Source organism: Buteo buteo, chromosome 20, assembly GCF_964188355.1.
Source record: "Buteo buteo chromosome 20, bButBut1.hap1.1, whole genome shotgun sequence".
Taxonomy (NCBI): domain Eukaryota; kingdom Metazoa; phylum Chordata; class Aves; order Accipitriformes; family Accipitridae; genus Buteo; species Buteo buteo.
Genome location: NC_134190.1, coordinates 3023237 through 3038755, shown reverse-complemented (window position 1 = coordinate 3038755; position 15519 = coordinate 3023237). Strand labels below are relative to the sequence as shown.

Below are 15519 nucleotides of genomic sequence, written 5' to 3'. Positions count from 1 at the left end.
ATGAGCTATGGCAATTTGAAAAATCCCATTTTCTCTAATATGCTAAATAAAATGTCTCAAATTCAATACAATTTTCTTTAAAAGAAATAACGAAAATTATTAAAAGTAATGATAAGCAAAGTATCTTGGTTTCTAATTTTGTTGCATAGGTATGTTGATACTTACTCAGGTATGTATCCAATGGGATACAGTTCTCCAAGTCATCTGTTGGAGATAAGAGCTCACAAATACTCTCAGCTGAGTGGCCTTCAGGGAATTTATTATGATCTCCACATTTCTTCAGTATTTCCACACAATCTGATCTTCAGATAAAGAAAGAAACAGAACTTCGTGAACAGTACTTGAAGAAAAAACGGTCTTGTTTGAAAAAGATTTCTTTCCACAAACTTCCCTTCCCCAAATCCACAACTTTCCCCTTCTGTGTCACAACAGAGTGTTTTTATATATGTATGTATATGCTATATTTTACATACATGGGGAGGAACAAATTTGTGACACAAAGATAGGAACTATTGCTTGCACTACTCTTCCTCTACTTTGGGCTTGGTGATCTTTATTTTCTATGGCATCATATGCATGTATCTTTCAAGACCAAGCATTTCCTTGATTTACTAATGACTAATATGGGTTGAAATCTACCTCACTACCTGTACTATTAACTGGTCTCTTTTCTACCCAAGTCACCTACTTTCAAAAAAAAATTAAAAAAAAAAAAAAGAAGTCATTTTTTTCAGACCTTTCTGTCAGCTGAAAATCACCAGTAGGTCCCAAAACCGATAAAGAGGAAAGGTTTTATAGACACCACAGAGAGCCCAAAACCCCAACAATAAATCAACTTTACAATAGAAGCATATGTATCCATCTCATTAACAGGCAAGCATCTTCCATTCACAGTGATGGAGATTCAAGCAATGGCAACTACGCAAGCTCATATTCTTTCCGCGTTTGCCTTGCCATGTCTTCCTAACATAAGTCAAACAGTTCTACAGCAGCTTTTTCATTCTCATTAAAATCCTTAGCAGAACGTCTAAACTGTTTTTTTTCCCCCACAGTACTTACTTGCAGATAATACTTCCTCTCGATTTGCTGTGGCAAGGTTTAATCTGCAGTGAGCAGGCAATTGCCTTCCACATTTCTGGTTGGCATTTTTTAATATCAAGCACGGGAATATTTATAAAGGGCATCTTAATACTCCCTTTTTCCCATAGCTTCATGTCATTCATGGCTCCCTGGTCTGACTGAGTATTGCAGCTCCTAAAGAGTTCTGTTGGTCTTAAAAGAAGAAGTTAAGATATGGCATGTATACAAGAAAAAAAAACCACCACACATTTTACCTTTCACCATATGAATTCTACAACCTTGATATGGCTTGCTTTTTTTGGTATAAAAGAAATTAATCCCTTCCACAGATAAGCCAGGTAAAATCAATTTGAATTCTGTCTTTAAGGAAAATAAACTCTTTAAGACTCAAGGCTGAAACTCCCTTCTCACCTCCACCTCTTAGATCAAATATCACCTAAATTTTTCTGAATCACCTAAATCACCTGAAGAAAGTTGACTTAAAAGCAAGAATCATAGATATCCTAAATATCTGTGCGAATGTTTCCTGGTGAATTACTAATGCAAGTTGATTTATCATTTATATTTGCTCAGGCTGCATCTATCACATACGTGATTCTACCACTCATATAACACTCATGCCACTGTATACTATTTCAAAGAAAAGCCAGAGATCTCTAATAGCTAACAAAATTTTAAATGTTTTTTTTGAAACTCAAACTATTTAATTTGTAACCTTGCAATTACTAATTCAGACACCACTTTTAAATCATGCATTTTGCACTATAGAGTATAAAACCACAGGAATATCTCTGAAAGAAAAGGAATTTTGAAAAAGAGTAACATGTAAATTTAACAAGCATTTTTACCTTATTTATAATACACAACATTCCAGTAATCATGGCTTACTTGCCTATACAGTAAGACAGGGGACTACGCTGCTAATACAGGAATGACATTTTACAAGTTCATGGGTTAGCTTGTATTCTTGTAAGTTTTGTTATGCCTGTTGTTAAATACATTTCCAAAAGTTTATTCTAAAGAAAAACTATTTTTTTAAATTATCTAAAAAAATATTTGCAGAAAGACAGCTACATACAATCTCAAAATAAGCCTGAAAAACATTTTATTTATTTTTTTCAGTCAAAGCACAGGAATTCCTTTAGAAAATATTCAGTGTCTCTCTCCTACCTGTTATTAAAATTAGTGCAGTAAGTAAGATTTCTACAGCCCAGCTGACAAGGTTCTCGTACATCTGCTAAACAGGTCAACATGGAAACTTCAACTGCATTATACTCACAAAAGCGATCAAATTCTTGCCAGCTCTGTGAATTGCCCCAGCTCGTGCTATAAAGTTTAGTGCAGAGCTCTCTGGAAAAAAAAAAAAAAAAATATAGACAAAGAAAATAAAATTAAAACAGCAGCAGTTATTCAGATATAGCAGAGCCTATCATTTCTTTGCTGACCACAACAGCCACTTCACTGTTTTCTAAGTTTTCCAGTTTTGCTTAAGAATGCTAGCAAATCTTTAAGCTAGTAAGACTGAAAGACTTCAGAATATAAAGCTGCAATATCCAATAAAAATGTAATAGCTGGAAATCTAAACTAATGACTTTGAGGTGAGAACTATCCCAGCCAATTTTACTTGTAATAAATCTAGGCTGACATGATAATGAACAACTTGCAACCCCATCCTTCAACTTCATATCACACCTTCTCCTCCTGCAGAAATGATTGGCAAGCAAAATACATTTCTTCTTTTGCCCTGATGTTTGAAACAGGTGTGCCATTTATTGCTTGTGTTTGGGATGTTTCCTGGTGTCAGCACTACCCAAGCCACTTTGATCCCAGCAACATCCTGCGAAATACAACTGCTCCCGTCCCAACTGAAGGTATGGAACTTCACTGTACTATTACAGTCTACTGCATATTGAAAACGTGAGGGAACAATCAATTTTTAGAACTCATTGTCAAAGCAAGCAACTAAAAAATATTGCATCAACTGCCCTATAGTACAATGTTCTAAGAAATAACGTAACTCCAGGGCTCTACTGCTAAACTCATTGTAAGATCCTGCTGCATTCAGGATCTGTTGTTTTGTTACTGGAAACTTTGATATCAAAGGAAGCAACAGCTCAAAAATCAATGTTTGCAACTTATTTTGACGTGTTGATGCATTTAAAATGCAATAATGATCTATTTTTAAAGTGGACAGACAACCACTCTAAACTAAAATCCTCCAGTTATGCTTATTTGCAAGCGTGCAACTATTTACTAAAAACCTTTTTTTTTTAAAATGTCAGAATAGTTAGTTCCATTACTTAATTATTAAATAACCTAAGTTATTTTTCATTGACAAAAATCTGAATAGCATCTAGTAAGGAATACTGCTAAGGTTTAAACATGCAGCAACAAACTACTTGGAAGTTTGTGCAGTTCATTGTCCCCTTGGCTCTCTTTAGCATCTGGTTAAGGCCTCTTCATCGTGTTGCAATATTGGCTGTTATGACCACAAGTAAGGTATAAGTTTCAGTAACTTAGTGTGTCTACTACAATAAGCCAGTGCTAAATAGGAGAAAAGTGTGATTCCTCTTATAGAATAGTATTTATTGAGATACAAAGTAAGTATTGGACAGAATGTGACACCCATCTGATTACCTAAACCTGTATTTTTTCTAAGAATTCACAGAACTCTTTATTTGACGTACATAGCAAGATTCAGGCAAAAGCCTGATACGAGACAAATTCTGAAATATTTTCACAATTGGAAATGAGGGTAGAGAGATACTGACCTACACGTGGAAGAATTTGCTTTAGAACAGCAATGGAGCTTAGCTCCATCAAGGCCTGTTGAAGGTGGAGGGTGCACAGTGACTCCTGGGTGAACAGATCTTGAACTCTCCAGAAAACATTGCCAAAGTGGATCCTGAGGGAGAGGCATTGTTTTACAGCCTTCTATAAGTCCATCAACAATTTCAAGCTCTGTTTTCATTGACATTAGAATTCTTTTACAAGCAGTCTGACACGCATAGTCTTCTGCTCTATCACAGCAATACAAACCTGTCAAAAAATTAAAGATAGTTAATGATCAAGCATACAACAACCACCAAGATGCACAACATAATAGCCCTCAGAGAAAGAGTGCTATAAGAAGGTTTCCCCCCCTCCCCCTGCCAACAATTTCAAATAACATTGCTTCTTTTAAATGCAAACAGAATCAACTCTGGAAAAAAAACAACACCAATATGTAGCATGTTAAAAAAAAAAAAAAAAAAAAAAAAATCGATAACGCACCTACAAACAAAACTTATCATTATATAAATTCATATAATTACAATTATACTATAGAAATACATTAATACAATTTAGACAATAGACTTATACAATAACACATTTTACATAAAAAGTGCATACAATCCTCTACTGTTTTCAGTATTTTTTATAACTTTCAGTAAAGAAAGATTTTTTATACTTACTATCTGTAGGATTTCTCATTGGATATGACTGTGTATAGTTGTTCACACAGTGTATTAGCTGAGGGCTAATAGATGCACAGTAATTTTCAACTGCTTTAATTTGTGAAGGACCAGGAGAAGAGTCTGTCCGAAAAATTGCTTGACAATATTCCCGACAGTTTGTATGATGACCTGCATAACTGCAACAGACTGACCCCACTGGGGAAACAAACACACACACAAACAACAGAAAATCTATGGGTTCCTACACAGAGAAATGAAGAAATGAGCATGTCTGTACCACACTCAATGATGCTCAAGCTATTACTGTAAAAAAAAAGAAAAAAAAAAAGAAAAAAAAAAGAAATTCTTCTATGCTCTATTAAAATAATCAGTCTACAGAATGACTGGGAATATCTGTAACGAGCCAAATTACATTTATTTGTATGGCTGGAGAAAAAGTCCCTAAAGCCATCATCAAGCCAGCTGAATTTTACCTTCAGCTATTCTGTTCTTATTTAAAGTAACCAGACTTGTCTTATAATTGAATTATTAGACAAATATTAATAGTAAACAAATGAGTAGTATCCTAAAACTCATTCAAGAAAATAGATAGATGGTATCGTGATTCAGCCATTTTTGATATGTTATTAAATATACAGTCCTTGAGAATTACTTTTACGAGAATTACTTCTGAAACACTGATTTCATTCTATATACAGACAGACATCAGACAACAAAACACTTGCATGGCGCCAGATTTCATCTATGCATTTAATTTTGTTACTTAACACTCATTAAATGAACAAAGTAGAAGGAAATAAATGAGCTTCTAAGCAATAATCAAAACAGGACAGAAAAAACAAACACAGATACACAAATTAAGAACTGATACAAATTATATGAACAGCCCAATCCCCTTATCCCTTGACCAAGACAATTTATGCATGTGGTTTGCCCTTCTGTGGAACTGAATCCATGTGATCTGTGTATATGTACACCCACAGAATTTCCTACATTTTAGAGAAAAAAGGATAGCACAATATGAAAGAAAAACAAAAAAGACAAACTATTCATTACATACTTACTTTCATTTCTGTTAATACAACTAAAGAGAGCATTCTGAAATCAAAACAAAAATAGTGTTACAAGCCGGAAAAGTTCAAATAAATATTTAAGTGTCCAGTCATTTCTTATAATGAGCTAATAAATCTATGTTATTATTTGTTCCAATTAGATTGGATTAGAACAAAGACACTGTACAAAAACACTGAAAGTAGGAAATTAAAAGATCAGTGGTCACCTTAGCTCTGTGTCCACTCGTAATAAAATAGTTAAATATTCAAGCAAGTAAATAGGAAGGCTTCCCTGGACTAACTTAGAAACAGCATGCTATAATAGGGTGTCCCCAAATGTTTTTGTTTTGTTTTTTTAATGACACTAATTTTAAAGATTCTATGTGGAAAAAAAACCCCACCAAAAAACCCCAAAACTCTGAACAGATGCACACATGCAAATATAAAATCTCAACAAACTAACTCAACAATATACCTCAAAAGCTAAAGCATGCCACCGACTCCCTCGAACTGCAACCAAAAGGTAAAGTTGTGGGACATACAACATGTTAAATAACAGAAGAAGGAAAACACATACACCCTGCTGTTTTGTTTCAGAAGACTCTAATCCACAGAGCAATCACAGAATCGTAGAATAGTTTGGGTTGGAAGGGCCCTTTAAAGGTCACCTAGTCCAACCCCCTGCCATGAGCAGGGACATCCACAACTGGATCAGGTTGCCCAGAGCCCCGTCCAACCTGACCTGGAATGTTTCCAGCGATGGGGCATCGACCACCTCTCCGGGCAACCTGGGCCAGTGGTTCACCACCCTCAGCGTAAAAAAATTCTTCCTTACACCTAGTCTGAATCTCCTCTCTTTTAGTTTAAAACCATTACCCCTTGTCCTATTGCTACAGGCCCTGCTAAAAAGTTTGTCCCCATCTTTCTTACAGGCCCCCTTTACTGAAAGGCCACAATAAGGTCTTCTCGGAGCCTTCTCTTCTCCAGGCTGAACAACCCCAACTCTCATCTTTTCCCCACAGGAGAGGTGTTCCATCCCTCTGATCATTTTTGTGGCCCCCCTCTGGACCTGCTCCAACAGGTCCACGTCTCTCCTGCGCTGAGGACCCCAGATCTGGACGCAGCACCGCCGGTGGGGTCTCACCCGATCGGAGCAGAGGGGCAGAATCCCCTCCCTCAAGACTACTGCACTCTTGCCCAAAACAACCACAGTCTTCCCCACACTAAAAAAGCATATTTCTTCTTAAAAAAACCCAGATACTGTACATAAGCTTTCCAGAACTCCGTCATGAGGCTGACATTCCGAAATGTAGCTGCCAATTATCGAAGACTTTAAAATTGTATGATTGTGAAAAAGAGAAAATTTGAACCCCCTCCACACCTGACCTCCACGCTTGTCAGAACACCAGATTATAAAAAGTGATCAAGTACATTAACATAGTGAGAAAACACAATCCCCATCTTCATAAAGTTCCTGATCTCCTTCATTTCCCCTATCCCCATCATTAAACAAATCTGTATTTTACACAGCATCTAGAGAAGAAAACAGAAAGACTGTCATACTGATCCACAAACATAACGTGGGATTAAAATCTTGCTCCAGTACAGCAAAATATCAGTTGTGCCACTACCTCTACCTAAGAAAAGGAAGAGACCTCAAAATGCAGACCTAACTTAAGATCAGTAGTTCACCAGATTCTTCATCCACGTTAGTAATTAGTATTTACTGCATTGCAGAGAAGTGTGTATCCCCAGTAATCTTTGGGGTATTTTTGTGAAAATTTGTGAAGGAAATACAAACATGTTAGGAATCATCTTGATTTTTTTTTTTGTCTTAGAGATTGTTTAGAGTGTAGTTTGTTTTTCAGTTCATATTCTCTACTTGCTTTCTTCTCAGAGACCATTTGAATCAATTAATCTGTTTTGGCAGCATCCTTATTTCCCCCACTACCATCTAGGCAGGATTACAGAGAAAAGCAAAGTAAATATCAATGTGATCAAATCTCCCAGTAACTCATAAAAATACCAGTAGCTACAACATCTGAAGGCTGAGGATTTCCTCTCAAGCAGCTTGCTCACGTTCAATTATGCCAAACAGGGAAGGGTAAACGCAGAACATCACACTGTTCACAGGAGTGGTACAAACAGGCAGTCTCATCTCTACTAGAAAGCTCCAGTATACAACCCACACTTTTTGCGCCCTTTCCCTTACCTATTCACCTTCAGACATCTTAAATCCTGACACCAGAATCAGTAAATATTATAGAGTCTCAACTTCTTATTTCATTGAAGTGCTACTCTTTAAGCACATGTATTCCACTAGAGAACCGGAGAATCCTACAATCCCACTTTCCCTTTTATAAAATTTTTTTCCCCTCATGAAAGTTTTCTAAGTACCCAAGTGAAAACATGATTCTTTTTTAAATGTTGTTCTTCATTTTCATAGCTATCTTCATCCTCTTTTCTGTTGTTCATTTAAGAGTAAGCACTTCAGATCACACATTGGCTCTCTATGCGTGAATTAGCACTCAAATGAATTAACATTCCTGCATAGACAGTTCTGATGAAAATCCGAAGAGCCCAAAGCATTACTTACTGTACCAGAAGATAGAAGACTCACATTTTAAGCTGGATTGGAAAAGCCTCAAGCCTTGATGTTTCAGTTTGTATCGCACCATTAATGATTTTATTTTATGCTGTAAATTAAATCACACGTTCCAACTTGCCAATTACTCTTTATGTCATGTAAGTCATAGTGCCACGATCCTGTTTTTTACAGTCTCACAATTATATAATCTTTTGGATAATATATTTTTGTATAGTGAAATATGTTAACAGTCAAACACAAGATTTTAAAGAGGACAGTCCCAATACTGTAATAAGCAGTGTCACTTTCTTCTATTTACAGTCAGAAATAAATTTAAATCACGGGTAAACCATGGCAGATGTGGCACTGAAATAATGACCATAAGAGAATAAACACAAATCTAACTTGAAAATGTAAGTTAATTTTCCATGAACACTAACTACTTGTAATTTTAGTGATCACGAATAAAAGCACAGGTCTATTGAAAACACCTCACACAAAAATTCAAGAGTCTGCCTTACATAAAAACAACACCCAAACCCTCACAAAGTAACAATTCAGACATTCTATTTTTATTCTTCAAAAATCCTTTACCAAATTTTAGCTCTTTTCTCCCAAGAGCACAGATACTGCACAATTTCTATGAGACTGAGAATGAATTCGCAGCAACATTCTTCATTCCAGCAGCAAGTTTTAATTTGATTCACTTCAGATTTTTCCTCTTTACCACCCACAAAGCAAATCCTGTCACCTGTTCATCTCTAACATGGACGAGGGACAATAGAACTCAGAAACAGAACATGTAGACAGAATCACCACCCTACATCTGTAAAGAACTGATTTATACTGTTGCCTAAATGCTCATGTGATTTTTATAGCACCATAAATCCTTCTCTATGGATGCCAGACAATGGTTATCAGAAAGTCACTGTTTCACTGTGCCCACCTGGTTTCTTTGGGACCTTCCATGTATGAAGAAAGAAACGACTGTCAGATAGGAACTGCCATTCACAACATCACTCTGACCCAAAACTGACTGTCCTCAGAAGCTGCTGAAATTAGACTTCTCCACACCCACCCTGTATCAAGCACTGGAAGGCTGCATACAAACCAGACAGGTAGAAAGCACCACTGTAACTTTATTAATTAATGCATTGGGATGGTAGAGGCTCCTGAAAAGGCTAAAATCTGTCTGTCATGGTTATACCCAAGTACTTGACCATACTGTTAGCACAAACAATACTTAAAACCATGATGTAATGCTGCTATAAACCCAGCTAAAAGTTGTCATGTTATTTAAAAGTTGAATGTTACCAAAAAAATTATTAAAAAGCAGTTCAGGCCTGCTTTTTAGTGTCACGAGCCCTGTTAGCTCAGATTGCAGTTTATAACCACACACAAACCAGAGAGGAATGTTGAGAAGATTATGGTGTCTACCAATGCTCCTCCTCTAAAGAAGGGATCGAGTTGAGACAAAGTTATCTTCTTACAGCAATTTTACACACCAATTTTGTACAGGCAGGATGCCCTAACGAGATAATAGATCTTCTTCTTTCTGTACTTTGAAACTATAGTTCCACAGACTGCTTAATCACTGTAATAATGCTCATATTTCTGTTAAGAGGAGGTGGTCTTACTTCTCTTTTCCACCTTGTTTTCAACTCTTCTCTCCCTTTTCCCTCTTTTATATGCCTTTACACCAGCTCTGGCACTAATCATCTTCTCATGACCTGATTTTTCCCAGTAACCCTATTGAAAACTCCTTTTTCTCATCTCCTTGGAATTTAAATCAGCGATTTCAACAGATGTAATATCAAGTTAGAATAGAATAGAATAATGTTTTACATATCATCTTTTAGAAGGACCTGCCAGATGCCAGGGGCAGAGTAAGGTAAGGAGAACTATATTTGTATGGCTAGCAGTAGGAGGGAACGTGTGGACAAAGGCCAGTTGGAAGAAGGAAGAGCTTCATCTGCACTGAGTTGTTAAAGCAACTCACCATATTTCATGAAATGGTAGTGCCTGTAGCCACCACAGAATACACTGCTAATCTGGGTGCTGACTTTGCTCTTTGTGTAGGTCTGGACAATTGTTCAGTTTCCCAGAAAGTACAGGTACATGTGTGGGGAGCGTAGCTATACAGACACGAGAGAATCTTAAAAAAATAAATAAATTAGTGTGAAGTCACCTGCTCGTAAGTAAAGCTGGTAACAGCATTAGACAGTCAGTCTGATTTTAATTACTAACCGTAACTTCATTACAGAACACAGGGTTAATGCCCATCTCTAGTAAAGTAGTACTCATATTTAAGAAATCAGCAGCTTTTCTGCCCATTCAAGCTTCATTCTGAATCTGCTAATGAGCTGGCAGAAAAGACAGAGAAAACAAAGCAAAAGATAAAACAGAGATATAGGTAAAGGAAAAACAAAAGAAAAAACCCCCACAAAAACCCAAAACAGCAGAAAAGAATGTTCTCTTTAAAGGAAGAACTAAGACATCAAGATCTGGGAAAATGAGGATAAAAAGGCAATACTGTGTACACACACAGAGTCTGATACTCCATTTTCAACTTGTGAATAAAATATTAAGTGAACAAAGATGGCAATATTGAAATTTATAAAAAACAAACATGATTTGTTTTACTTGTGCATTATTCTCATCTTTCAGACTTCTCTTTTTTTAAAAACAGAATGTTGCTGAAACTGGTAATTAAAACCATTGAGACTACAAGCAGAAGGAATGGAAAGTGGCAGGCAGACACAAGCAACACAGCCGTGTATGCCTTAAAGAAAACAGTCTCAAAGACCTTTTGGTGTTATGGAAATTGAAAAAGGCAATTGAATTTTATCCAGCAGAGAACATTGTCCCATCTTCCTCACCAGAAGCTCCTTGAAGAAAGATTTTAGCCAGTACTGCAGGACCTAACTGGTTTCGCTCTTTTTGGAGCTCATCAGCTGCAGGTAACGGCTCAAAAACCAAAATGCATGCACACAAACACAAATAGAGCAGATCATTTTGCTAAAGGAAGAAGTCTTCTGTATTGTAAGGCATGCTTTTATATTATAAGCGCATTTTTTCTAAAAGCTGCCTCTTGTGTCTTGAATGAAAAGCAACAGCGAAGGTGTTCCTTAATACCAGAAATCAAGAGTAATTTACTAAAAATCAAAGATTTTTTTCCTCCCTAAAAATTATCATGATATCTGTATTTACTAACTGGCAGAAAAATAAGTTTAGTACTGTTGTCCTGGGCAACCTAACCATGTTAAGTATTTGAATATGGAACCTATCCAATTAAGGCCATCTTAATTTAGAAGTATTACCTACAGTTAACAAATGCACTAGGAAACAAAATGCTTCACTCTTATGAGAACAGCAATGAAAGTCCTGTTAATCTCTCCTTGACTTCATTTAATCTTTTAATTTATCAACAGAAGATAAAGTCAGAAGGTAATGTACTAAGGTTTAGTGGAGTCAGCTGAAGTTTCAATGATGGTGCACATCTGTTAAGAACTTTAAAAACTTGCAGTAATTAACAAGTAAGGCCAAGATTTTCCTCAATCATGTAAACCGGTAAAGAAGTGAGAACACTTGCACAGTAAGGTAGAACAAAATGACTGGAACTTGTATTTTGGCAAGATCATCGAGTGTTTTATCAACCTTCTTTAAACAGTAGAGAACAGAGACAAAAAGCTCCAGCAGATATGATGACCATAATATTGGCTACAATGTGCAGTATATGATCAGAGTCCACCCTGAATTCCTTACGTAGTACTTCCAGAGGTCACACAGCCATGTGCCTTAGCAGTTCATTAAAACTGTTTTGGAACCTTTTCCTAACTGATGTCCTAAACAGCTCCTTGAGTTATAATCTATTGTCTCTGAGTAAACAGCACAAACAATTAGATAAAAACTGCTGACTGCATTTGTCAGAAGGGGTAATTGGTGGCCAGCATTCACTAAAACCTCAGAATAAAACAGGATCATATGACCCTAGAAGATACAACAACCCAATACTGTAGCACAGTGAATACTTTTCTGAATCCTTACTACAGCACTTGAAGCTGCAGGCACTGCATTTGAAGTTTCTGTATTTAAAAACTGTATGAAAACAATGTCAGATTAAACTAAAGAGTGCTCAAATCTGAGAGCAAAAATACCTTTAACAGTCCAGGAATATCAGAAGTGCTTACTACGTATCAGAAACAGTTTTAAGAGCAGAAGCTAAATAATGGGCAACATTTCCAATTATATTTCGACCGCGTGCAGATGTTAATAGTGCTCAGCTGCAGCAAAGCTCTCATAATGCCAATTAACTAGAGAAGTTTGAATTTCTTATTTAATACACATGAAATAAGAACTGGAGTTCTTAATGCAGAGAGGTGAACTCACAGTATGCAGTGTAGAGACTCAAGAACTGCAATCTAACGGAAATTTTAGTATTACCCTTTTAATGCACAGAAGAAAGAAAAGCGATCTTAATAATAAAGCCTTTACAGCTTATTTCAGGCTTTATAAACTATTTTCAGTTACTCCTCCAAGCATGTATTCCATGCGGTCTTTTCAAAAAACGAACCTCAACTTTACACTAAACTTTAAAAATAGGAAAATCAGAAAATACTACATACAATCCATACAGTCTCCACTTCTGTTTTTCTTGTTCCTTTGACTATTACCTACCTTCTTTTTAGAGGAAGATGAACAGGATAGCAGAAAGCTGGAAGAAGCAGTGAAAGATAGAGAGTTGAGACACATAGAACTAGAGAAAAAATGAAGATGACAAAATGAGTACTTGAGAAACAGAAGATGGAAAAAAGGACTAGTAGAATACAATCTTTCAAAAGAAGGCAAATAAAGTACATTTCAGTAACACTCAAAAATATTCAGCAAGTTGCATTAAATTTAATTTCTGTATGCAGCACTACTTGAAAATGAAAAATGTTTAATAGGCCATGTAATCTCCAATGCACTGATCAAAAAATTAATAGTTTATTACAACATGCTTAATTTCCAAAATGTGTAAAGTCTCCAAATTAGAAGAATCACAAGCTCCATAAATATTTACAGTAAGTGTCATCCAGAAACATATAATCAGCAGAAAAAGCATCTTCAATTAATCTTATAAAAGCCGGCATGTCAATGCTAAAGTGATTCTGCTACTGCACAACCTAAGACTCTGCTTCACAACTTCAAACTTTGTGACACCTACTGCTTGGAGTTTGGTGGTTTGGTTTTTTTTTTTCACTGCTCTGAATCCTATGCCCTACCCTTGAAGGCTTACCTCATTCTTCATGCTCACTAGCTTAGTGGGAAGCTGTGGTAACTCATGAAGTTGCTTCCCTAATCTCAAAAGACTACAGAAAAGTACTATGCACAGTTCAGTCAACTATTGTAAGAAGTTTGTGAAAATCCTCTGGGGAATCCTTACATAAGTATATAAGTAAGCTATTAAAGTTGGTAAGCTATGAGAGTGTTTGCAAAAAAGGAATTATACTTTTATAGTCTTATTTCAGCCAGTGTTTACTTACATGTCATGTACTTATATATTCAATACCTCAGTAACAGACTTGAGAGCTGATGAACAAGCAATATGATCTTTATTGTAAACTAATTCTTAAATTGGATCCTCATTTTTAGTGAACGAAGTACGAGTTCTTAAACACAAAGGCAAACACAGTATGGACAACATTGCATTTATGTGACTCACAGGCTGTTTCTGATCTGTCACCTCTTTCAGTTTTAACTAGTCACTCCCTTCCCAGTTGCTCAGCTTCTTCCCCAGCCAACCCAACTGAGTACAAAGTATGGTACTGGTCACAGACACAGAAGCTACTTACAGAGTACAGAGGGAGCAGGACACATTCACCAAGGCACCAAGAATTTTTTTTTTTTTTAAAAAGGAGAAAGAATGACTAGGGTGTGAAAAACTGCAGGTTCCCTCCAGAAGTAGTTTTTGGAATCTCCTATCAGGCAAAACTTCCTTTAAATTTAAACAACCAAGGGGTCTCTTGAGAGCATTGCAAGTACTATTTTTCATGAGTACCTATAAGCCTAGATACGTAGGAAAACCCATTGTCACACAAAATTCTGTAGTAACTGAAGATCTACCACATCAGATACTTAATTTCTGTCCCTAACACAGTATCTGTATCTACTAGTCCTAATGCTCATTACAAAAGCTCTTTTTCCTTCTTCACCAACCAGAAGACTGATTCCTTCTTCCATAATTTTTCTCCTTCTTCTCTTTTAGTGTTGCACAGATAGAAAGAGTTAAGGTTTTCTGTACAATAACAGCAAGATCACTCTTGAATAAGACTAAGGTACTCACTTTCCAAAATTCCAGATAAAAACTGGAAAAAGAAGAACTAGGAAAAGTAAATAAGATGACTATCACCATTTTGTAGTCATTCTTTAATCTCTTACCTTTCCTCTCCCGTTCTCCTTCAACCCATATTGGCCAACCTCCTACAGCAATGCAGAAATCCAGAAAAAAAGAAGGAAACAGACCAGCATAACAGAGGAGAAGCTTACAGATGTTGACAGTATAGCATATCATAGCACGAGAGGAGACAGAACTACTTACAATGAAAATTCATTTTTACGAGAACAAGCTATGGTAACTTCAACAGTGAAGAGTCTAGGAAAATACTCTGTAGATTATAAAAGGACCAAGGGGGGTGTGTGAGGAATTTAATGTTTCCTGGAAAAACAGGAAACCTGCTGTACTTCTGCCCAAATCAAGAGAACAGAGAATGTCTGATATCCTGAACTGCTGATTATGAGCAGAATTTATGCAGGACTACCTAATTCAGGGCAGGAAGAAATGAGATGAACGGGGCGAGGAAGAATCTGGCTTTTAATTAAGAAACAGGTTGAAAGAAAAGAAGTCCTAGCAGAACAGCATTTCTACAAACTGTGTTAAAAAGAACATAGGTAAAGGCAGATTTCTGAAAATATCCTGATGATTAATTTTAAAAGCAGAACAGTAAAAATAATTGCAAACACTTATATTTTCACTGATGTTACAAAAAATTATTCACTTGAAATGATTTACATTAGGATAAGATACTTAAAAGGTTATTCTCTCCTGAATTTATTTCTTTAGGTCACTTTTAAGCTGACTCTCCCACTATAGAAGCTGAAATGTTTCTGACCAAATGAATGCTCGCAATGAATGCCGACTTTCATCAAAAATTCTATGAAACAAAAACTTTTGGAATCCATGTCTCCATTTTGAAAGTTGCATCTTTTTCATTCAAATTAAGATATATGCAAGTCTAAAAAAAGGCAAGACTTTTTACAGAAAACGATTATACTTTTACAGAAACTGTAGAGAGAGGTAATT

At 36.2% G+C, this 15519-nt stretch overlaps 1 protein-coding gene across 3 annotated transcripts in view; it reads right to left on the bottom strand.

The window, feature by feature from the left end:
* RECK (reversion inducing cysteine rich protein with kazal motifs) overlaps positions 1-15519 on the bottom strand; it is a 63468-nt gene that overhangs the window by 21803 nt on the left and 26146 nt on the right. For all 3 annotated transcript variants that reach the window (XR_012653735.1, XM_075052235.1, XM_075052234.1), the window contains exons 7-12: positions 5603-5636; positions 4536-4733; positions 3852-4119; positions 2251-2430; positions 1060-1272; positions 166-302 (exon numbers count right to left, since the gene is read on the bottom strand). Coding sequence is in view for 2 of the 3 variants with exons in the window: in XM_075052235.1 (XP_074908336.1) it covers positions 166-302; positions 1060-1272; positions 2251-2430; positions 3852-4119; positions 4536-4733; positions 5603-5636 (1030 nt within the window). In the remaining variant the exon portion in view is untranslated. The remainder of the gene's footprint in view (positions 1-165; positions 303-1059; positions 1273-2250; positions 2431-3851; positions 4120-4535; positions 4734-5602; positions 5637-15519) is intronic.